Source organism: Pleurodeles waltl, chromosome 12, assembly GCF_031143425.1.
Source record: "Pleurodeles waltl isolate 20211129_DDA chromosome 12, aPleWal1.hap1.20221129, whole genome shotgun sequence".
Taxonomy (NCBI): Eukaryota; Metazoa; Chordata; class Amphibia; order Caudata; family Salamandridae; genus Pleurodeles; species Pleurodeles waltl.
Window position 1 is genome coordinate 606,085,737 of NC_090451.1, and position 23,023 is coordinate 606,108,759.

The following is a 23,023-nucleotide window of genomic DNA, read 5'->3' on the forward strand; positions in this document are numbered from 1 at the left end:
CACATCTTCCTGTTTTTTACCGACTCAATTAGTATTATGCTAATGTTGCCCTATAAGAAAGTAATGTGTTTGTGCTGCTCGAGTTTTCCTGGGTCTTGCACTAGTAATATGGGTCGGACTGCTGCTTTTCGGCTAAGTGAACTGATTGTCAGAGTTGATCGTCTTCTCCTTTAGCATAGACCAGGAAAAGAAGTTGAAATTGAAAGCTGCTCAGAAAAATTGTCATTGGTTTTGAATTGATGGTTCAAGAACTTTCATCCATCATAACGTGTGTGTTACCATTGTTTTTTGGCCATTTTACGTCTATTGCACACAGATAATTCTGCTTTCCAATGGCCTCTTTAATGTACGCCTTTATCGTTATAAAATTATCTTAATTTCATTTCATTCCTTCTTTTGTTTTTCTGTTTTAACTTCAAGATTGCTTTTTTCCATGTTGGCTCCTTTCTTGCCTCTCCTTTTCTTATTTCCTTTCTTCGTGTTTTACTTTCTTTATTTTTTCCCCATCTTTGTGTCCCTCTTTTTAAATTTTAAAATGTCCTTTTCTCTTTATTTTTATTTTGTATCACTTTTTGCTTTGTCCCCTTTTTATTGTCATTTCTTTCTTCTTGTTTTCGTTCTTTTTTACCAGCTCGAACCTTTTCATCAAGTCCTCATGTATTTCCTTAAGTTGACTGGTCAATCGTTAACTACTTGATTTTCTTCCCTTCCTTTGTGTATTCCTCTTTATTTCTGCACCATTTGTTTATACCTTTCTTATTTTCTCTTTCCCGATCATTACCCGGCGTTTGCCCTTTTTGTTTGCCTCTTTCCTATCTTTCAGAAATAATTATTGCTTCTTTGGACAGAGCTACCCTCTTTAAGAGTGCTACTGAGCTTTGTCCGACCCAGTTTTTAAATGGAAGAGACGTGTGCCTGGGCTGCTGGTGGGACCTAGACAGTGCCTCCCCAGCTGCATCCGTGCATTAGCTTCTCCGCGGGCACCACCCTGCTCGTCCAGCAGGTGAGCCCTTTTGTTGTGTCTCTGGAAGCCCCGCCCCGGAGCCTGGAAGCATCGCTCCCAGAGATGCCTGTACACACGCTCGCATCCTGAGGGTAGCAGCCGCCGGCGGAGGCAGGGAGGGCAGCGCGCGCTGCATCCAGAGGGGGACGGGGCAGCGCAGAGAAGAGTTGCGGGCGCCAGCCACGAAGACGAGGCAGGGATGCTGCCGGGAGGCCGGGTGCAGTGAGGGGACCCGGTGCCATGAAGTCCGAGAAGGCGAGCCGAGGGTGCGGGAAGCCCGGGGCGCTAGGGGCGCTGCTGTGCCTGGCCGTCCTCTTCCCTCTGGTAGTCCCCTGCCCTGAAGCCTGCAGGTGCTACGGGACCTCGGTGCAGTGTCTGGAGCCCAACACCCTGCGCAGCTTCTCTGTCTTCGGGGATATGGAGAACCTGACCGAACTGTAAGTGCCACGTACTTTTTTACTTGTCTTTAGCATCCCGTTATGTATTACACTTGTATGTCACTTGGTGAAGGAGCCTCTTGTTGTATTCACTCACTGACTAATTCTGCTGCTGGAGTTTATGTACCGTTTCCAGTCCTGGCCAAAATGGGAAGTGAGTGGCGAGGAACAGTAGCGACTTGAGCGGCATCACTCATTTAAATCGAGAGTGGGAGTGGAATCTCTGGTGCCAGGTCTCCCTTTGCACACCGAAAAAGAAGATGCGTCGCGACATCTCGCGCCATAGTGCGGTCACTTTTACACAGCAACTTCTAGGTGTGACCGGACTTTGTCTGGGAAGCGAACTGAGACCCGCAGAGCTGCCAAGGGTGGCCTGGCTTACAAAGGGAGGCGTCGGATCGAAAAGCGGGTCTTCCCAGGCGTCTCTTCATTCTTACTCCATCAGTCACAGAGTTTCTGGACTCTGAAGGGTGGGGCTCACGTTCACAAACTGGATATTAAGTTTCCACTCCCCACCAATCCACCGTCAATGCCCAATGCCAAGAACTCCCGCACTTCAAGAATGTGATAGAAGCAGGTTCACTCCAGAAGCAGAAGCTTTCCTCTTTATTCACTTCTAGACCTTTGGGGATAGGAAAAAGGGATGTGTCCCTAAATTGGTGACCCCACGCCCGCTCCCCGTCTAGAATATGACAATTTCATAACTGTCAATGAGCGAGATATAGAGTAGTTCGTTGTTAATGCTACAATGTGCCGGGCACCTGTTACTCCGACTCTCAGGTATCCTCCCTGCCGGTCTGTACGGCACCCCGAGAAACATCTCCTTATGCTGCGGATTCCGGCGCCCACAAAATGTGCAAAGATGTTATTGTCTAGCGACCTTCGAGCCCGCGCGGGCCTTCCTTCGGATTCAGGCTGTTATGGCATGTGAAGGAGGCACCTGATTGGTCCCCGAAGCCAGAGTATTAATCAGTATTTTTAATCTTACTTAGATGTCTGTAAACTTAGAGGCACTGGCTCTGCAGCGGTCTGATATCACAGTGCCTTGAAGATTGTGTGGCTATTAATGGATTATGGAGGGGTGGGGTGGACCCCTTGTCGTGCACGATGTTGCATGGAGTGCGTGCCAACTGAAGTGATATTGTGGTGGTGAGGGGGCTTTTCTGCTCTGGTGTATCCCATGATTTTTGGAATCTGGCCCATTTACTGCTTTTGATGGTGTGGATATTTGTATAGAAGTTGGTACTGCGTCGGCACACAGATGCTGTGCCCATGAAGGTGGTGGTGTGCAGGAGAGGGGCACCGCCTCGCTATAACTCGTAGCACTGGAGTTCTGTGCCCATGGGAGTTATATGCTCGTGTTGATCGGGTGCTGCGGGTAGGGCACTTATACCTAACTGGAAGAATTCTGTGCCCGGGAAATGTTTATGGTGGCAGTGAGCTCGGCCGGCTTTAGGGCTTGTGGTGCCCCGTGCAACAATCTTTGTTGGTGCACCCAATGACCTGATTCTCACTACAACCCTCCAAAGGTGCCCTTCATGTGTCCATTGTCCCTTTCTCACATGCATTTCATTTTTTTAAACTGCTACTCGTACCACAGTAGAGTGTCTGTGTGCTTTTCGCCACGCACACATTGCTTAGAGACGATGAATCATATGTATTTAAATCAATGTAAAGGACCTGTTACATAAGACAATGTGGTCTACAAGGTGTGGGATTTACATGTCACCCATACTGGCAGGTATTATAGTTTAAGAGTGCTTGCTCTGAGGAAAAATAAACTCTGGATTTAAAAGGTTAACACAGTGGCTGGCTTTACAAATAGTTTATTTCTACCCAAACGAACTATTTATTAGCAACCTCTGAATAATAAAAGACTGTGAGAGGGCATAGCTTCGAAACCTATGCTTTGCAGTTTGCATGCAACTCTTTGATGCCAAATCATAGCCCACTTTGCTGTATTATAACGTTTGTAACTTATGAACTGCAAGTAAGACAAAGATCTCTGTGACAAAGGCAGTAACACACAGAACTCTTTACAGGAAACTAAATTCTGTGATTTTGATGTTACACGTACTTTGCAGCAGGCAGGTTAACCCACTGCACTACTTTATGATGAGTAACAGACAAAGAAGGTACATTAATTCCTAGGGTTATCTTGACTTGCCCTAAAATTGCTAGACACTCAAGGAACTCTGCAGCAAGTCTTTTTAACCCATGAGATATTTCAAAGTACAACACCCCCAAGCTCTGCGGCCAGTACAGCGGCGCTGGTCCCACCTCCCTAAAGTAAGCGCTGATGAGGAGTGGGAGGTAGTAATAGAGACAAGCCTACCCAATGGCTCTGGAATTCAGTATCTTTGGGGGGCTTGAAGTGGCAGTGAGTGTGTGTGTGTGTGTGTGTGCATGTGTGTGCACGCACGGTGGGAGGTGATGCTCTAAACCCAAGCAGCACCCCAGGGTAGTGAGTACCCCTAGAGGGTTTATGTTATTGTTGTGTGTAGAGGAGACAGGGCTGCCCAACAATACCCCATGAAATTGAATTCTGTGCCCATGGTTGATTGTTGATGGAGTGTGGTGTTGAAACTCGGTGCCACTGCCCATTTGTACCGCATGGCATTCTGATTCTGCACTCATGGATGGCTTATGATGTCCGTGGTGAGTGTGGGGGGTGCAGAACAGTCTGCCTTGCTTGTCTTTCTTCTGAATAGCTGCCATTTGGTATCTTAGATTGTAGGTGTATTCATAGTGTGCAAAGTGTACTTATTTACCATTTAATTATCATATTTTCTCAGGAGGGCCACTCCCCAATGTGATCACATAGGTAATATATTTTGGGTGCAGAGGACCTGGCACTGTGTTTTTGGCATGCCCCCACTAATGTTGCTGGTACTTGTTGCTGCTTATGGGGATATCCAAGGGAGGTTGGAGCCCTGGGTGCTCAACACTGAGCGTCCCACTTTTTCTGCACACTCCAGAGTATTGGCAGACGAGGAATAGAAGCTTTAGGGAAGAAAATTTCCGGGATCACAGAAATCCTCGAAGCCTGATTTAGGAAATATCTCTTACTAGACCCAGCTTCTAACCACCAATGTAACAGATTTAATCAAGACATGGCCTCTTTCTTTGCTTTTTCCTTCTTGAATTTCTAGAATACAGCATTCTCGCAATTAGTTCCCCCAGTTGGGTTTAAAATAGTGTGCATACATTGATGAGAGCAAACCTTATTAATGAACAAAAACACACAAGTATGTTCTGCACAATAGGCAGATGGGCATTAGAGTCATTTATCCCTCCTATATCTAGATCACATAATCATTTGTATCCATTTGGACTAATGTTCGGCTTCTGTGATGGGACCGTCAACATTCACTGTGAACTAACACAGCAGCAGGATGTGATGGGTTTTAAATATTTAGTACTGTTGCCTCCTCCTCAGCCAACCAACTGCAGGGATAGAGATGGTGTTGGGCACCTTGTATACTGGGTGCTGTGTGCCAGTGGTTTCTCATTCCTGAGGTTTGGTATACCTCTTGCACAAGGAGACCCAACCCATGGAGGCACTCGGCTAAGGCTCGTCGTGAGAGTAGAGTTTGTTTCCATCATCTCTCTCCATTCGGACTTGCAGGTTTGCTGCAATGATACAACAATCTGGAATAATGTCAGTTTTAGTACTGCTGCTTGGGGGTGCTCTTTTTAAAAGTGAACTGTGGTAAATACCTAAACCCAAATATGGAGCAAATTGCACTGCAATGAGTTTGGTTTAAAAAATATCTTGTTAGTTCTGGAGGTAAAAATCGCTATAAAGACGCTCAGACAGGTCGAAGACCAGTGGCCTTTTCAGCAAGGGTTTGGTATGAACAGTTGTGGCTTATCCATGGATTCATTATTAAGTCATCTGCACTCTAGATTGGTTGTATGTCAGAACACATATCATTTGACAGAAATATGTCTCGAATTTTATGGACACAAATATAATTCCATTGGGTATTGAATTTCGATCTCCAAAGACAAAGGGCTATATTTTCGTAGAATGTGAGTTAGAACTTATTTACGCCATACAAAATTGTTACAGCACATTACATTTTTCTGGGTTGTAAAGTGTCTGTACTGTCCATCCTTATCAGCTGACCACCTCACCTGACGAGAAAGCATTTGTTGACATCCATAACTGACCTGGAAAGGCCCTCTTAGCTCAGAAGGCTGTTTTCCTTCCCACAGCCCCCTTCCCTTTTCAGGGCCATCCCACCTACAGCGCCTTGTCGTCTTACTACTAACACTTCTTTACACAGGCGTCGTTTCATGGGAGTCCACATTTGCCTTCAGTTGAGATCTCACCCCATGTTTGAATGAGTCCCCGATGATGACATATGGGTGGCCACCTTGATGGTTTCCGTGGCACGTTCATGAGGCTTGGTAAAGCAGATATTACACTGTCTGCCTTCCCCGTTAGCTAAGGGAGGAGGAGGGCAGGCAGTGTATTGTGTGTGTGTTAAACGGATTTCAAAAATGGGAAGCTCTGCAATATTCAAAAACATAGACTCATAATTTACAATCATAACAATATAGTTTATTTCAAAACACTTTATATATAAAGATTTGACCAGCACTTGAACTCATGGCCCCTGGTTTGTAGAGCACTAGATTTGCTATTGAATATTGGAGATTTTTCCAATTGTTGGAAACGAATATGTTAATATAAGCACAAAGCACCCTACTCCTCCCTTAATTGAATCATTATCTGTTGGTATAGGGGTGTTGCCCTCTTTCTAGGGCACATAAGTACATCCACACACCTAGACAGTTCTAGGCAGCACAGTCTCTGGGGTCCCATCCCTCTCCTCCGTCAGTATCCCGCAGTCCCCACCGTTTTGCGTTTTCGTATCTTTTCCACCCAGTACTACATTTCTCTCTTAATTTGTACCGGTGGTTGCGGGTAGTCGGGTCGTGCACTCGTTTCTGTGGGACCATGATTCGTTTATCATCGTCTGAATTTGACCCGGAGGAAGCGATAAAAAGTTAGAGCATGGAGAAAGAGAAATATTGGAAAAAGGGGTAAGAAGAACTCGCAAGGGTGACAGAAATACCAGGAAGTGTGGGGTGCTGGGAGCAACAGTAAGGCGGCGGCAGCCCAGACAGCCGCCCGCACTGGCGATGGGTCCCTAAAAACCTTGGACCACAGCACGCATTATTTAAAACATGAAAGCGCTATTGCTCCCAGCAGCTCTGTATCTCTGCGGCTCTCCCTATTCCGGACCCTGCCCTGTGCTTCCCTTGTGAACCATTATGGAGAGTTGTGTTGCTTTCTCCTTGGTGGGCCCTCTTGGTTGCTGTCTTTCAGCACCTTGCACTGTACTTGTCGGCTCGGGCGCGTCTGTCATTTTAGTAAATTGCGAGATTACTGTTCCAGGGCGCGTGCTCCCTTATTTAGCTGTTTGTAGTCCTGGATGAGGGCTTTGTTGTCGCATAGATCGCATAAGTTTGAAATAGGAACACAGAATACAAGCACATTGTGGAATACGGCGATATTTGACATCACAGTGGCGATAACACATCATAGTGCCGCAAAAACACCAAGTTATATCTCTGTGACATCACTATAGAACTATTACGTCACAGTGGAGATAGCATTTACCAATCACAATAAGGATCTTGTAAAGCACAATGGCGTTTTGTGCCATTGCCTCGCAGCGAGGTTGCTTTAAGCTCTTTCAGAAGAGAAAAGGCGCAGGTTTGGGATGCCAAGGTAAGGGTCGAGAGCATCTGGTCAGTGGCACTGCAGGAGGGCTCGTTATCATGTGCCCACCCCACTGTCCACAGAACCAGGCCTGGCTCCAGGAATAAAGGGTTCAATTACAAGCCATGGCCACAGGTGTTTTAGCCAGTGGCATTACAAAGGTGCCATTGGCCCTATTGTAAGCAACGAAAATGGTCCACCGACTGTTTGGGAGAAAAACACAGCATCGTGTTTAGTGGACCTCTCATGTATCTGGGCACCGGTGCCACTGTACCTGCTGCATCACTGGCAACTACTCGCTGTGTGTTAGTCCTCCGTGGAGCAAAATGGTATCTGACAGTATCATGTAGATTCTTTAACAACCGAATAGGACGTTTTACCACCGCAAAGAGCATTTACGACGCCACAAAAAGTGCACCATTACAACACAGATTTAGGGGAGTTCAACTGAGCGTACACCACGCCTCCAGTGAAACATGACATCACAACAGGTGCAAGCTATTACTGCACAGACCTGTTGCAAGAGGGTGTCTGCCACTGCAACACAAACGTGGCATTACAATTAGAGGTATGCTTTTGTCACTGGTTTGGGGCAAGGCAATCGAGTGTATGCCGGTCCATCACCTGGAGATTTACAATATAACGAATGGAAGGAAAACACCGATCTGTGACACCAAAACGTCACAGGTCTGTAAGAGCACAATAGGAGTTATGTCACATGGCATAGATGTTTCATCTTAATAGAGGGAATGCCATTACAACAGAGATATTTGACGTCACATCAGGGAGTGTGCCCCGATAGCAAGGATCTGTACAATCTCAGTAAGGAGAAATGGGCCCTTGCAAACATATGCGATAACACAATAGTGGCGGCTTATTGTTCTTTTACTGCTATTAATATCAGGGGTACCTTCTTCTGCGGCTTTCCGATCTTACCAGCCAGTGGTACCAGGGTGCCAGGGGACAAATACATTTGCCCAGAATCAAACAGCTTGTTCAAGAGGGAAAGAGGTTAGCAAGTCGTGTGTCTATATGTAGCTGTAGCTCTGCCACCAGGCAACAACTCTTCTTTAAAGTGGTGTTTGACACTCTAGTGGGCTGTAAAGTGTCATACCAGGTATCTGTACCATCACAACAGAATTTATTATACTCTAAAGGCTATAACATAGTAGGGTAGACTATATCACGTTGCTCACCTGTATCATCAAATTTGGGTTTAAGCTTAATGTATCACTTTAACGTTTCTGACAGCTTAATAGGGCATGTTATATCACAGCAGTATCTATGACAACACCCTAGAGCAGAGGTCTTCAAACTGGGGGGCGGGCCCCCCTAGGGGGGCCTCAAGTGATCCCAGGAGGGGCGCCAAACTCTGGCCAAAAGAAATATTATACAGATAACATGCCTTTGTTTTAAGCAGAAGCATGTTATTGCAGTTTAAAAAAGGTAACAGTACTTAACTGCAATGTTTAAATAGGTTTAGACATATTTAAACATTGCCATCTTTCTAAAATAATTGTGAAAAATTCTGAGGAGGGGGCCAGCGATTTTTATTTTTCAACTGGGGTGGCGCGGCATTAAAAAGTTTGAAGACCACTGCCCTAGAGTATCCCATATCAAAATAGAATATGTCCTAACTAAATGGGGATTTAAAGCATCTCAGTACATACATACATATAAAACAACAAATGCATGTAACATAACAATGGACATGTAACATCAAACCATTTTATACCGTATTGGAATGGGCATAGATGACATCACGCAAGGCACTAAATGGCATCAAAATAGTATTGCTTTTCTGTCATGACGTGTGTCTCTGTCTGCTTTGTAAACTGTTGATCTCCCTTTATTTTATATCTATAAACGTTATGAGAGTTACTTTCCGTTTTTTAATACGCTGGCCTAACACATAGGCGCTATAGGTGGGGCCGTGTTGGGGGGGCAAAAGATGTCCAGGGTTTTAAACGAACAGAAGCACCAGTGGGCTTCTGTACATCACATACATTTCCTAGTTCTGTGCCTACTGGGCAGGGGCAGTCTCTTCAAAGAGGAGCACCTTTCGTGCACTGTGATACTCCTCCCTGGAGTACTCCCGGTCCCAGGAGAGCCAGGCCCCGGCCCTCTCACTCCCCGCTCTCCTCCACCTGCTTCTGAGGAGGCGGAAGAAATGGAGTCGGGGTGGGAGACCTGGAGCACGCGCCCGGGCCTTCAGCCCAGGCATCGAACCAAACACGGTCTCCGAGCAGGTGTTCGGAGGCGCGCGGGGTTCCACGTGCCCACTGTTGCCTACCCCACGTCGTTCCCATTCGTTTCCGGTGCGGCATGTTGTCCCTCGAATAAAAACGGACCTCTTTTCACTCAGCTTCAAGGCCACTTGTCCCCACCTCTCTCACGCGCAGAAAGACCATGGTGATAACTGTGCGCAGCACAGAAGCAGGCTTCCACGCGACCACAAATGTGGTAGTTCTGTTAACCTCTCACTCAAAAACATTATTATGGTGGTGTTGTGGATTATTATCATTTGTAAATAATAGTAATAATAAGTATGATAATAATGATGACAATAATAGCAATAACCGAAATATTATTATTATTATTATCATTATTATTATTATCACCATTATTATTATTATTTTATTAGGATTGTTATTATTATGTAGCTGTTGCAGCTGCTACTGCTGTTGCTGTTATGACTAGAGTAGTTGTAATACTTATAATAAATACGACAGCTTTAGTTAGAATGATTAGTCTTTTAAATGATTACAGTTGTCATTATAATGCTAATAAGAATGAGTTTGGCTGTCAGAATAAAGTGAATTGGCACTCGCTGCACAAATAACAGCAGTGGGTCTTCGGGTCCTGCTCGCTCTGTAACTGGTACGCGGCAGCTCACTATGCACATCAGAAGTAAACATTCATTGGAAGGTATATAGACAGCGCTTAGAAACGTAGTGGCTTGGCGCAACCTATGCACCAAGGCCCATATTTATACTTTTTGACGCTAAACTGCGCTAACGCAGTTTAGCGTCAAAAAGTTTTGCGCCGGCTAACGCCATTCTGAAGCGCCATGCGGGCGCCGTATTTATTGAATGGCGTTAGCCGGCGCAAGCAGACCGGCGCTGCCTGGTGTGCGCGAGAAAAACCACGTACACCAGGCAGCGCCGGCGTAGGGGGAAAATGGCGCATGGGCGTCTTAAAATGGGGCAAGTCAGGTTACGTCGAAAAAATCGTCGTAACCCGACTTGCGCCATTTTTTAACGACGCCCATCCCCCATCAACATGACTCCTATCATTGTAAAGATAGGAGTCATGCCCCCTTGCCCAATGGCCATGCCCAGGGGACTTCTGTCCCCTGGGCATGGTCATTGGGCATAGTGGCATGTAGGGGGGCACAAATCAGGCCCCCCTATGCCAAAAAAAATTATTAAAAAAAAATAAAAAAATACTTACCTGAACTTACCTGAATGTCCCTGGGGTGGGTCCCTCCAGCCTTGGGTGTCCTCCTGGGGTGGGCAAGGGTGGCAGGGGGGGTCCCTGGGGGCAGGGGAGGGCACTCTGGGCTCATTTTGAGCCCACTTGTCCCTTAACGCCATGCCTGACCCAGGCGTTAAAAAGCGGCGCAAATGCGCCGTTTTTAGCCACGCCCACTCCCGGGCGTCTCTTTTGCCCGGGAGTATAAATACCACGTAAAGGCCTGGGAGTCATTTTTTAGACGGGAACGCCTCCCTTGCATATCATTAACGCAAGGAAGGGGTTCACGCTAAAAAATGACGCACATTCCGGGAACTTTGGCGCTATACGCCTCTAACGCCATAGTATAAATATGGCGTTAGTTGGCGTTAGTTTAGCGTCGAATTTGCGTCGAAAAAAACGACGCAAATTCGGCGCAAACGGAGTATAAATACGGCCCCAAATGTAAGCAGCACGACGGCTGATCTTATGAACTATGGAAACTGCGCCGGGCAAGCGTCGCAAATCTTTGTGACTTCAGACAAGAGGCTCGGCGCAGCCATGGAATAGTAAGGGAGAACTTGAAAAGTAATTTAAAAACCATTGCGTTCTTTATCTCTTAGTTTCTCCCTATATTCGCAGTTGTGTGTGGACGTTTTCGCGACAGCCCTGCTAATCAAGCGTTCCAATACGTGAAAGCAGGATTGAGTATAGAGTAGTTGCACTGATTAATATCCACATGTCATTTGATGGTGTTTGTTATATGATGTCATATGTCGACGGGTATATGTGCTATAATATGAGCACTTCCCTCTGCCCCTAGCGCCGATGTTCCCGAGTTCAGCTGACGAGAACAATGCCGGCCTCTGGCCGAGTAAAGGTCGGCCCAGCGGGCTCTGACGCATGCCCCCCTCTGCCCTCGATACCCCAGGGCCCTCCTGCCAGCCTCGGCTGCGACTGAGAGGCCCGTAAGTGCCGACTCAGAGCTTTCTCTGAAGTCCGACCGAGGGCCTTCCTGACCCCGGGCCTTCCCCTCCTGCATTGGCGAAGGAATGTGTCCATCATGCTTTGAATGGCGATGAGCTTCATGCATGACTACGGAGGAAAGAGAGGACGGACGGCTCGTTTTCCCAGAATCCCATGGCATTCCTGAGAACTGCTACCCTGACATCACGCCGTGGGGTCCTGATCTCTGCTATTGGAATGTAACTTGGCAGTGCTGGGTCATTACTCTGTCACGGAGCAATGCTGAATAAAACGACACTAACAAAAAACGCCGGTTCAATCCTTATTATTGAAAGCAATAAATACAATCTTGGAAAGAAACTCAAAGGTTAAACAAAAATGAACAGAAAATGCATCTCAATTCACTACCCCGTATTCCATCCAATAATACACCATAGATTGTCCACTATTTACAAGTATTCTTCCTTTCAAGTAGCGGCGCAACCACATCTCGTGATAACTGCACGACCCAATAGCACAACCAAGAGTCCTCTGGATCAACAGAGGTTGTCAGTGCGTCTGTAAAGCATGAAGGTGAGATAAACAGCGATAGAACACAACGTTACCTAAAGTCAGTGCTTCAGATGGAAATGTAAAAAGGCTGGTACTCACTATTCAGAGTGCCTATTTACTTCTGAAAAGTACTGTTACTCTCCAATTACATGTACTGTAGTGCTGAGAAGTTCAGGTACTCTTCCTTTCAAACTATAGAAGTGGAAGTACTCAGGCCTGGACAGTACCTGCCCATTTAAAGCAATGCCTAAAAGGAATTCTGAGTTGTAAGAACTAATTCGTGTTTTTCTGCGCCACACTGAATTGCAGCTTCTCCCTAAATTTGAAGGGGCTTCACAGATGTTGGTCCAAAATCTTTTCAACCACGTGACCCCTGGCAGCACCTTTCTGTTGAAGTCCAATAGAGCTAACCACATCTCGGGTTGTTTGTGTTCTCTTTTTAGGGCAGTTAAACACAGTCTGCTTTCTTCAAGTAGGCCAAGGTGGTTTGCATGAATTTAGGGGCATATTTATACTCTGTTTGCGCCGAATGTGCGTCAAAATTTTTGCGAACATTCGGCGCAAACACTGCCCCATATTTATACTTTGACGTCCGACCCCGCGGGCGTCAAAGTTCCACCATGTGCGTCATTTTTTAGAAGGGTGAACCAGCCTTGCGTTAATTATCTGCAAGGTAGGCGTTCCCTTCTAAAAAATGACTTTAAGGCCTGTGCCCCATATTTATACTGTGACGTCATTTTGACGCACAGGAGGGGGCAGGCCTTAAAAAACGGCGCCCAGCCTGATGGGCGCCGTTTTTTAACGCCTGGGTCAGGGCAGGCGTTAAGGGACCTGTGGGCTCAGAAGGAGCCCAGAGGTGCCCTCCCATGCCCCCAGGAACACCCCCTGCCACCCTTGCCCACCCCAGGAGGACACCAAAGGATGGAGGGACCCATCCCAGGGAAGTTAAGGTAAGTTCAGGTAAGTATATTTTTTCGATTTTTTTTGTGGCATAGGGGGGCCTGATTTGTGCCCCCCTACATGCCACTATGCCCAATGACCATGCCCAGGGGACATAAGTCCCCTGGGCATGGCCATTGGGCAAGGGGGCATGACTCCTGTCTTTGCTAAGACAGGAGTCATTTCAATGGGGGTTGGGCGTAAAATAAAATGGCGCAAATCGGGTTGAGGCCACAATTTTGCCTCAGACCTGACTTGCCCCATTTTTTAACGCCCAAGCTCCATTTTCCCCTACGCCGGCGCTGCCTGGTGAGAGTCATTTTTTTTGATGCACACCAGTCCGCAGCGCCAGCTAACGTCATCCAATAAATAAGGCGCCCGCATGGCGCTTTGAAATGGCGTTAGCCGGCGTTAAATTTTTTGACACACAACTGCGTTGGCGCAGTTGTGCGTCAAAAAGTATAAATATGGGATTTAGTTCCTTGTGCAAAGGAATAGACAAATGTATAGGATGGAGTACAACGCTATCTAGAATAATTCACAGGGATTGAAACATAGACAATGTATCTGTATCGAAATATAGTGGAGTCCCAAAATTTCTAGCTCTGTAGATAATGCACCATAGCTATAAAGTATATCATGTAATAATTTGGAGGCCTGTGCTTCTGATAAGATTGAGGCCAGAGGAAGTTATTTACTGATTTGTTTTCTGTAACACCACAATGCCAAATGCCTCTTCAGAACACTTAAAAGAAAGTCAACTGGGAGCAAAAACAATAGGGAGATGATGGTGGTCAGAGAATGGGTTTTAGAAAGGCAAAGGTCAGGGTAAACTGGCTACTAAGATGTGGGACTACAATGAAGATTTTAGTCCCATATCTTTATACCAGCTAAAGATATTTGTAGACATGGCCATTTTCAGGTTCGTCTTGGATTTCTGGAAGATGCGGACGCTCCGAAGGACAGGGTGAAGTGCGTGATGTTAGCAAAAACAAAAACTGCTATAGCATAACCGCAGGTTAAGCGCGTTGTATCTTGCTACCCGTTTGGTGAGCACCTCTCCCATGAAGCACAGTGTAGAATTACTTATTTTGACTGCTCAAACTCATACTGTCAAATATTTCTGAGAAGTTTGAGAGGGAGATGAGAATCTAAATGAAGCAAAAAAAACAAAAAAAACCTACTTAAATACTCCTTTATCACCGGGGTGAGGAAATGAGCAACAACATTTATAAAATGACCATGACTTGAAGCGGGTCTCTTCGCGCTGGTGCGACGTGTATTCCCCTAGGTGCTCAATTACATATTAAAACAATTGTTGAATATCAAGAGAAGAAAATAATTCACTGTCCTTACCTCGGCACTGTAAGAAGAATTGGATTGGGTTAAAGGGCAAACTGGTAGTGCTAGAAGGATTAGTATGACAGGTCAGCTTGTTGGCCATTTTGTTGGCTATTTGTGGGCCTGTTTTATGTCTGGTGGACCGGTTTTAACTGTTGATTTCCCTGATAATGCAAGAAACATTGTCTGCAGCAAGCATGCATCCAAAGAGTGGCCAATATCTTGCAAATCAAAACTGATCCGATTTGTAATGGTAGGCCACATTTTTAATTGTTTGATTTGCTTTTGTGGAGCACTTTTATTTTGGATACCAGGCCTATGTTGTGTTCCAGTTCCACCCTGACTGTCAATATTATAACTATGATCTGAAAATTACTCCTCTCGAGTTAGTACTGTGGCCAAATTTGAATTGTAGTATTGTGGTGGGGGGGTAGCGTGCTTGGGCACGGTGTGCCATTCCACGCAACCTAAATGACAGCTTAGCTGATATTAGCACCCTGCAGTAATCAGAAAACCACATATGATTATTATTATTAGGGAATTATATCAAAGCTGCTTTCTGTGCACAAGTTTTGTTTCTGTCAGCCCAAATCAAATTGTTCTACAATGTATTTCTCTAAGAGGCTAAAACGTCTGAATAATTTTGTGACATTTTGTAAATCTATCTGTGTGTAGCGTTACTTAGATTTTCAGGGGTTGGAACCGTTACACCATATAACAAGCAATTAGCTACAGTCACAAAAATCCCAGGGTTAAAAAGAGGAATTACAATTCTGCGTCGATACTCCAGAACTTATTTTTTTGGCTTTTTAGAAACTCACAATGCACTGGGGAGTTGTGCTTGAATATGCATGCAGCACATAATTATCCAAGAGTAATATGAATACAGAAATTGAACATTTCCATACTTCCAAGCATGGAAACGTAACACGAGTGCATTTTCAGTTAAAATTGCTTTGCTTTTTCCCACCATGGGAAAATTATTTTCCTAGTGCACTAACCCCTGCAGCTAAACTGAACGAATTAGTTGAAGTTCCATCTCTGTCCTCTCCGAAAAGGCAATTACTCCTGAAGGGTCGGAGTGGCCCACAGGTCAACCAGGCAGTGCTGGATTGGCTGGACTGACAGATCTGTGTGTAGGGTTTTTTTTAGCAGTTGTTTGCCGGTTCTATGACCACGTGGGCTGGTTTTTACTGTTGACTGACCTGAAATTACCTCTTTTTAGTTATCTGTTAAACTAATGAGGGCTACTTTTATTTTGGAACCCGTGCCAATTTTAGTTCCAGTCCGACCCTGTACTCTTGTCCTTGACGAGTTAACCTGTCCATGATTTCAGGATGAGAACTTGTCAGCAATGTTTAATTTCTTCATGAACCTGTAAGTCTGTGGGTGTTCACCAACATCTGTTCCAAGGCCCAGTCACTAATGACTGAAAATCCACTGCTGTATCTAGATTACACACGGTTTGTCCACATCGGTAGAATTTTGCATTGAACAATTTACCTTTTATGAGGACATAAAGCCACTATTCCTTATTCTATGACTCTACATTTTTGCCCTTGAAAATGCATTTATTCACCCTCCTTGATTGAATTACAAACAGCAGTGGCTTTGGGAATCACCTCGAAAGAGAACATGCTCTCAGTATGTGTTTTTTAATGTTTTAAGCTACGTGGATAGTGCATGCTTAAAAACTTACATCAGCTACATGATGTGGGTTCACCACGAATCAATGTATGCTACTAGAGAGGCAGAAATAAAGCACCACTTGCTAAAAAGCTGTTCCAGGTGCACAGTTAACCTTTTCTTGACAAACACCCTCAGCAAACCTTTAGTGGAGGTGATTATCTATCTATCTATCTATCTATCTATCTATCTATCTATCTGTCTGTCTGTCTGTCTGTCTGTCTGTCTGTCTGTCTGTCTGTCTGTCTGTCTATCTATCTATCTATCTTTTTTATTTGAATACTTCTTAATTGTTTTTTAAATATAAATAAAAAATAAAATCTAATATGTAATAAAGCTCATCTCATAATACGAAGTGCATTTAACTGAGCTTCATAAAAGTGTAAGCTGGTAGCACAGTATGCATAGCGCACAAATTTACACTAACTTTTGGAACTACTCTTCTGTGAGGACTTTATAAGTGATATTGAAACAGAAGGGTTTCTTTTTGTTATTGGAATGTGTCCTATATATCCTCCTGGATGCTCTTGTAGGGGTCAGAGTAGGCGGGGGCAAGCTGCATGGCCCTTTATGTGATAATAGTACTGTTATCTACTCCTAGAGGGGTATAGTGGTAGAGAAGTCTTTCATTAAAAATGTATCACCAGTGTTTCTGAACATCAGTGGGAGAGTTATGAATTGTAGGGATGTTGGCAAAAATGCAGTTTGAGCACAAGATTGAATGCACTGATTGTGATGTTGTAGGATTAAAAACAGATATAGCCTATCTTTCAGTCGAAAGAAACCCTGAATTCCATATATTATTCTATAGTGTGAGGGCATAGGGAATTTCTCTGTCATGCAATCTCCATGAGTTGACGCCTTATGTGATCCCCTTTGATGGAAAATAAACACCTCTAAGGACTGCCAGAGAGATTGCAATCGAGTGCAATCAGTTAGTCTTTTGAGCATCTGTGGAATTGTGCTACCGTAATTTCACCGAAAGTTGAAACATGTGTTGAATGGAGTTAGAGTGTGCCGTTTGTCTGACCAGTGGGGTGCTAATACAGATCATGACCATAAAATACATGAAGATCACTGTCATTGTGGTTGCATCTCCAGCATTTGAGTACTTACTCAACCCTGCCCTGATGAGTCTGGACGGTGCCCAGTACCAATTGTTTAGGGTTGTATAATAAGTGAATTTAAGTCTGAATTCCTGGAAGGCTTTGTCGTGAACTTCCAATAGTAATGTGAATCCCAAAACCCTGCACTCCTGAGACAAGACCTTTTGCCAAGTTTGTCCTAAATAGTTAGCATTTGGAATGGAGAACACCTCTTTTGTAATAACACTGCATAGCCTGGAGGTGACTCTTCAGAATTAGCTTTATATTTGGATGTATGTGAGTATGGGTGAAGTAGTAAGTGATGATTAAATAGATCAAATCTTGCATTATAAGGTGTTCTCAGTTTGTTATTTCCATATTGGGTTGCATCAAAGCTGAATTCCATTTCAGGCTCATCAAAGTTACGGAATGAACCACCTGCAAGTAGTTAATCTATTTTGTCAAGAATAGCAGAGTATCACATGTTCTTTTACAAGACATGACATGACCTTCAGTTCTTAGACTGACATTCTGATAAAATAAAACCTGAACATCTCTTGAAGATAGAGATTGTATTTATCAGTTGGTCAAAGTCATCTAGGACTATAATAGACCCAAATTGGTTGGAAATCCTTAGGCCCATATTTATACTTTTTGACGCTAAACTGCGCTAACGCAGTTTAGCGTCAAAAAGTTTTGCGCCGGCTAACGCCATTCTGAAGCGCCATGCGGGCGCCGTATTTATTGAATGGCGTTAGCCGGCGCAAGCAGACCGGCGCTGCCTGGTGTGCGCGAGAAAAACCACGTACACCAGGCAGCGCCGGCGTAGGGGGAAAATGGCGCATGGGCGTCTTAAAATGGGGCAAGTCAGGTTACGTCGAAAAAATCGTCGTAACCCGACTTGCGCCATTTATTTTCGACGCCCATCCCCCATCAACATGACTCCTATCATTGTAAAGATAGGAGTCATGCCCCCTTGCCCAATGGCCATGCCCAGGGGACTTCTGTCCCCTGGGCATGGTCATTGGGCATAGTGGCATGTAGGGGGGCACAAATCAGGCCCCCCTATGCCACAAAAAATTATTAAAAAAAAATAAAAAAAATACTTACCTGAATGTCCCTGGGGTGGGTCCCTCCAGCCTTGGGTGTCCTCCTGGGGTGGGCAAGGGTGGCAGGGGGGGGCACTCTGGGCTCATTTTGAGCCCACTTGTCCCTTAACGCCATGCCTGACCCAGGCGTTAAAAAGCGGCGCAAATGCGCCGTTTTTAGCCACGCCCACTCCCGGGCGTCGCTTTTGCCCGGGAGTATAAATACCACGTAAAGGCCTGGGAGTCATTTTTTAGACGGGAACGCCTCCCTTGCATATCATTAACGCAAGGAAGGGGTTCACGCTAAAAAATGACGCACATTCCGGGAACTTTGGCGCTATTCGCCTCTAACGCCATAGTATAAATATGGCGTTAGTTGGCGTTAGTTTTGCGTCGAAATTGCGTCAAAAAAAACGACGCAATTTCGGCGCAAACGGAGTATAAATATGGCCCTTAGTATTTAAGTTCACTTTTAAGCCTTTCAAAATTGTGTCCCTCTATTGTTGCTCTGATTGCTCGACTTGAGGAGGACTACACGTTTTCTCCAGTTAATCTAGTAACCATAGAAATTTGAAAGGTTTTCTATCCAGGGTGGCAAAGGAGAGATGTCATTGGGTTAGTCAAGGTGACCAGAATATCATTGACATCAAGAGCACATTGGATCCCCTTCATGAGTATTTGTCGCTTAAACTTTTGCATTGGAGAATCAACGCAGTTCTACAACAAGAATAAAGAGAATTGTAGATAGTGCTTCTTTTCTGGTGCCTTTCCAGATTGTTAAGAGGTCAGATATGAACCCACCCCATATTACCTGTGCCTTCAGAAACTCAAATAGCTATTCTACTTTGAAATTTTGTTACGGACAAACGTGTCCACTATCGTAAACCTATACCCCCACTTGAAACTGTAAAAGGCCTTTTCTAGGCCCAGAAACAGTGAAGGAATATCCAGAGTGAGTATTTGGCTGCAATAATAAATTAAATAGCTTTCTTAAGTGCTGTTTGGAGATTCTCCCACAGACAAAGCCTTCTTGGGTGTCATGAGAAAGGGAAAGTACTGACTTTTATAGTCAATTCACCAGAATTTTTGCTAGAATTTCTAAATCTAAAATGAAAATATGGAAGAAAAGGGATGGCTTTGTTAGAAGTGTGGAATGTCTGAGTATTCTGCTTCTATAGAGGTCATATGAAGTGTTTCATCCAAAATTGAAGGAATTGGTAAGCGGTTCAGGAATCGTTTCTCTGCCTCAAAGGTGTCAGTATTTCTCGAAAGCTAGCAATCACTGAGGAGAGAAGCAAAGATGTCCACAATTTTTATTGGATAGGTGTGCTCAGGTCCCCATACATCGAGTACAGCTGATGTGGCCATTTCGGTTTCCTCCTTTTCAACTGGGCAGCCAAGAGGCTCGCCACTCGTAGAGATGCCATTTCATACAACTTAATGTATATATCTCTTTAACGATGAAAATAATACTTAGACCAAACTTCTCTTTTTCTAGTTCTCTTAACAGGGTTTGGTGGATATCTGTTGTACTGCACAATAAAATCATTCACAGAGCATTCCTATCGTGATTACATATCTTTGCCTTTTTTTTTGGACAGCGCTGATTTCCTCACCAACTGCACCCTACAGGGTTTACGCTGAAAGTATTGAGACTTCGCTTTCCTCTACGCAAGTTTTTAAATGGGATCGAAGGATAGTCTTCTTGTATCTAGCTATGGTCATTTGTCAGGATTTGGGAAATGCTGCTATAAGGGTAGGGTGAATAACATAGCTGTGAGTGGGTGGGTGTTCCATGAGTCTTCTAATAGTTATGAGGTCTCTCAAATATACGACTCTGGGTGTTGACGCTGTGAGTACATTAGTGGTACATAAATGTTGCATCCTTTGAAAATGAGTAATCCAAGAGGCAATTCACAGTGGGACGGAAAAGACTGGTGGATAAATTCAGAAAGTAGTATTGTGGTTTGGGAAAAGGAAAAGGGGGCAGAAGAATACAGGCAAGGCTAATGCATACATAGAGCAAGTTTGTCAGCTGCCAATTTGATCACCCTAACATATTCCATTGACGTCAGTAACAGAAACTAAAACACTGTAAAGACATAGGCAGTGCCAGAGAAAATCAATTAAAATGATCCCTAGCATTACCAGTAGTTCAATAGCTGATGTTCAAAGTACGGGGTGAGAGACCTTCATCCAGATGTGAGTGTGTAAATCTGCGTCAAAAGGGTACAGCTGACTAGTGCATTTTGAGGAAGACAAGTAATGGGAAAGAGTCAGCAGTGAGTTCAGAAAGATTGAAGCTATTAGATTCAGGTTGGTGGGTATGCTCTACTTCCAGATGTGATTTGGTTATACATGAAGGTGGGCTAGGGTCTGACACCAAGATAAAGGTTTTTCTCCCTGCTGTGGGAGAAGTTGTCACAGGGGACTTCAGAGTAGGGGAAGGGCTCTGGAGCACAATTAGTGGATAGCTAGATCTCTTCCCATTGCATATGTTTCTTCAGTATATTGCTAACAAATGGTTAGCATGGCAACGTTTCTAATGACCCGTTTCAAAGAGTATTTCGGGAAGATGCTAAGCCTTCTCCAGGTTTTAACTGTGAACTAGGTTTGTCTCTGTGTCCCACCAAGGTCTCTGCAATTTAATTTAGGCCTTCTTACCTGAGCAATACCGATAGGAGTGAGATTTCTTGTGGCGAAGGTGATTTGATCTTCTTGTTGCCACATTTCGATCAAGATTACCTGTTCTGTATCCTTGATGTACATTATTGTCGTTAGTATCCATGCTATCCAGAAGATGCTCTAGATTTCCCAGTTCTAACCATTACTTGTTTTGTCCAGGTATTGTGATGAACAATGTCAGAGTCTGAAGGAGACTGATTTTTCTCGTCCATTTGAGGATCCTTGGTATATCAATAGGACTATTTTCATTTCTAAGTTAGTTTCACATGAAACGTTCACAGAAATGTGAAATGTATGATGCTCACATGCATAAGGGCCATGTTTTTTTAATGCTTGCCTCGCCTACCTCACTAGTTTGTAACTTAGGAAGCACAAGATGATGTATAAGGAGCGTTTGACTGGTGGTTTTCCACGGTGTAATACAACCAGCTCACAGGAATTCCAGAGTAGGGAGAAGTTTATACCCAGTAGTTGTGGCAGAAAAGTCACAATAATGTTCCCACAACTTTTTTAAAAAAAAATCTGGGATTTCGTATATTCATCTGTTGTGTTATCTTGAGCTGTATTCTAAATCTGTGACTTTTTGTATAGATTCCAAACATCCATGCCCAGCTGATATTTTGCTCAGAGTGTCCTCTAAATTGAAAGAAGGTGATTTCTTATCTGGTAGATTTAGTTTCGTGAGTTAGCTCAGTTAATTTTCCATTACTCTTACCAAAGATCCCACTGCTGTGATTTCTCTCATCACCAATTCCAGTGTGATATCTAAGACTTTCAGTGATGGACCTACTGATGTTTACTTTGTTTTCTTCAGTGATCAGCGGTTGTCTGGATGATTGATTGTTTAACGCTGTCCTTACTCCCACTCATTTCAGTATCATCCTGTGCAGTATTGTCTTGTGCTACAGGCAATGTCTGAGAAGCCTGAGAATGTCTGCCTTGGCACTTAACGATTAGACAGTGGCTGTTGGATAAGCCCTGATCGGTCCCCTGTCTCCTTCTGGGACCCTTGAGCACAGGAGTGAGGTGTGTGCTTTAGTGTGTCCTTCCCCTTCATACGATCTGGTGCACACCCTTTCCTAGGTGTAGCTGGAAGGGGTGAGCCTGTCTTCATTCCGCCGTGCGCACTGCTGAAGTCCTCTCCAAGGGCTCTGGTGCTGTCTCTGAGGCAGCTTTTACCTCGGTTGCCACGGCAGTGGTGCTTCCGGGTCAGCAAAGGTCATCGACAGCAGTCTCACCATTACAGGCCCTTCTAAGTAAACTACACACTTTAGTTTAATGTTCATTAATCGTGACATAGTTATCTAAAGCCCTACATGATATGAATAAAGCAGGAGAGAAGAGACCGGCGAACACAAAATTAACAAATAAAATGTATACAAAATATGCTACAGGTGCACGGTTTCTTCAGACATTAACCCAGCTTCTGCTTAGAATCTGATAATGTTATCAGATAAAACTAAAGTGAGATTTAAAGTAATCCAGAATAATATCTCATTAGAAGCATCCTGACCCTTCTACTGTACACATGCTAGCCTAGCTGGGGCCTGTGCTCATTGATGGTGCCCTCACTACTACATAAAAGATTGGTGCACAGCAGAGATGCAGGTGTGTGGCTCGGACAGTTTTCCCTGGTCCATGCGTCATGTGCTGCTCCAGTCAGGTTTTTTTTTGTTTAATTCTGTGACCTGTAGTTTCATGCCATCATTAAGTAGGACTACAAGTCCCAGAATTCAAAGGCAAAACCTGGCATGGAGAAGCACATCACGCGAGGACGGGGTAACATGGCAGCTTTGGTGGTGCTAGCAAAATATATTTATATCTAAAATTAAAATGGAGCATACGTGAAAGGTGTTCGTAAATTATCAATTTTGTTCATGGATCCTTAAGTTATATTAAAGAACTTGAGTAACAAGCATAATGTGAAACGGACGTGACATCAGTATGATATGTGATAATTACAAAAAATACATTATTCAATTAACAAATGTAATACACATAATACAAATATAGCATAATTTCATGAAATGGTATACAAAAATTGTAACAGA

The 23,023-nt window shown here is 44.3% G+C and overlaps 1 protein-coding gene across 1 annotated transcript in view; it reads left to right on the plus strand.

Moving 5' to 3' along the window:
- The first annotated feature begins 1,074 nt into the window (after positions 1-1,074).
- Positions 1,075-23,023, plus strand: part of NTRK1 (neurotrophic receptor tyrosine kinase 1) — a 265,651-nt gene continuing 243,702 nt past the window's right edge. Inside the window, exon 1 of the mRNA XM_069217861.1 lies at positions 1,075-1,440. Within this exon, the coding sequence (XP_069073962.1) occupies positions 1,244-1,440 (197 nt within the window). The 5' untranslated portion in view covers positions 1,075-1,243. The remainder of the gene's footprint in view (positions 1,441-23,023) is intronic.